This window comes from Entamoeba invadens (genome assembly GCF_000330505.1).
Source record: "Entamoeba invadens IP1 unplaced genomic scaffold scaff_1105074725811, whole genome shotgun sequence".
Classification (NCBI taxonomy): Eukaryota; Evosea; order Mastigamoebida; family Endamoebidae; genus Entamoeba; species Entamoeba invadens.
This window is the reverse complement of record NW_004440087.1, coordinates 4,430-6,134: the sequence shown is the minus strand read 5'-3', so window position 1 is coordinate 6,134 and position 1,705 is coordinate 4,430. Positions and strand designations below refer to the sequence as shown.

Below are 1,705 nucleotides of genomic sequence, written 5' to 3'. Positions count from 1 at the left end.
GTTTTGGTATAGGTGGTTAGTGACTTCACATTGATAATCATTGACTACAAATCTGTCTACACAAGAAATACACTGATACTTTTCTGTTTGACTGCATGTTACACAATTTAACATTTTACTGCATGGAGAGCATCGTTTTTCTTCTGGAAAATATCCAATTTTGCATTTTTGGCATCCACTAACAACATCACACATGTTTATTTCACAATTATTATCACATTCAACACATTGATTGTTGTTGAGATACCTTCCATTCTCGCATGTTAAACACCCATTTACTTGGTTGTTTGAACACGTCAGACATTCTTCATGACATTTAAAACAAGTCATATTATTTTTATAATAACCATTCATGCATTCAGTACAACCCTGGATGGTATCACACTTGTTTGTTGTACAATAAGAACTGCACAGTAAACATTTATTATTTTGAATATATGATCCTTGTTTGCAAGATAGACAGTTAGTACTCTGCAAAGAACATGTCTTGCAATTTGAATCACATGGCGTACATCTTTTGTTTTTGATAAAATGTCCATCGGGGCACAATGTACAACCAAGAACTGTATCACAATTGTTTGTACACAATGTATCACAAACTGTACATAATCCACCATCGAAATATCTTCCCCCTTCACACGACAAACAGGTGCTTTCGGCATTCGAAGAACATGTCAAACAATTGGAATGGCATGCAGCACAACTTTTTTCACTCACAAAATAATGATTTTGGCATTGGGTACATCCATTATCGTGGCCACAATATCCAGTGCGACAATTTTGATCACATTCAATACACGTTCCAACTTGAATATAATAATTTGCTACACAATTTGTACATTGGTTGTTATTCGGTCCATTACATGCGTTACAATTTGATGTGCATTTCCCACATTTCTTTCCTTCTACATAATACGTATTTCGACATAAAGTACAACCAGTTTGTCCACATGTATTACAATTTGGATCACATGGTGTACACCCATTGTTTTCTTGATAATACCCAGTCCAACATTGTGAACATCCAGTTTGAGTATGACAACTATAGCAAAATTGACAATCCAAACACTTTCCATTATACAAATATTTTCCTGTATTACAATCTGTACATATTTCACTTGAACTGCATGTTTTGCAATTACTGCTACATGAACAGCACTCAGAATCACTGTTCAAATATAATCCATCATAACAATCAGAACACTTTGATGGATCTAAATTGCATTGTTTACATATACTGTTGGCACATCGATAACATTGATTCGAATTGGCCAAATAATAATTATCATTACAAACATAACAAAAATCGAAATTATCTTGTGAACAAAAAAAACAATTTGGAACATTACACGTTTCTTTTTTAATTTCAGTCTTCTTGTTGACAGAATAATCTTCAAGCCTAAACTCTTTTTGCTTATTTGTAAACTTCATTTTTAGTTTGGTTCCATTTGGAAGGGTGACATTTAGTTCTGTGTTTATACCACATTTTAATGTTGTATAAATATCATATTCACTTATCGATATTAACAACCCTTCAACACTCCATTGATATGAAGTCGGACATTCGACATTGGTATAAACACAAACAATCATGTTTTCTATTTTACACCACTTTAGGCTGTCAGACAATACAAACAACAAGATAAACATCATACTGAATATATTTCAAGTTTTTTAAATCAAACATTTCATTTGTAAAACATCA

At 32.6% G+C, this 1,705-nt stretch overlaps 1 protein-coding gene across 1 annotated transcript; it reads right to left on the bottom strand.

Moving 5' to 3' along the window:
* EIN_459730 (hypothetical protein) lies at positions 1-1,650 on the bottom strand (the record flags this gene model as incomplete). The annotated part of the gene is made up of 1 exon (XM_004253518.1): positions 1-1,650. A coding segment is annotated over one exon (1,650 nt), but the record flags the coding sequence as incomplete, so codon positions are not given.
* Between the last annotated feature and the right edge of the window lie 55 nt (positions 1,651-1,705).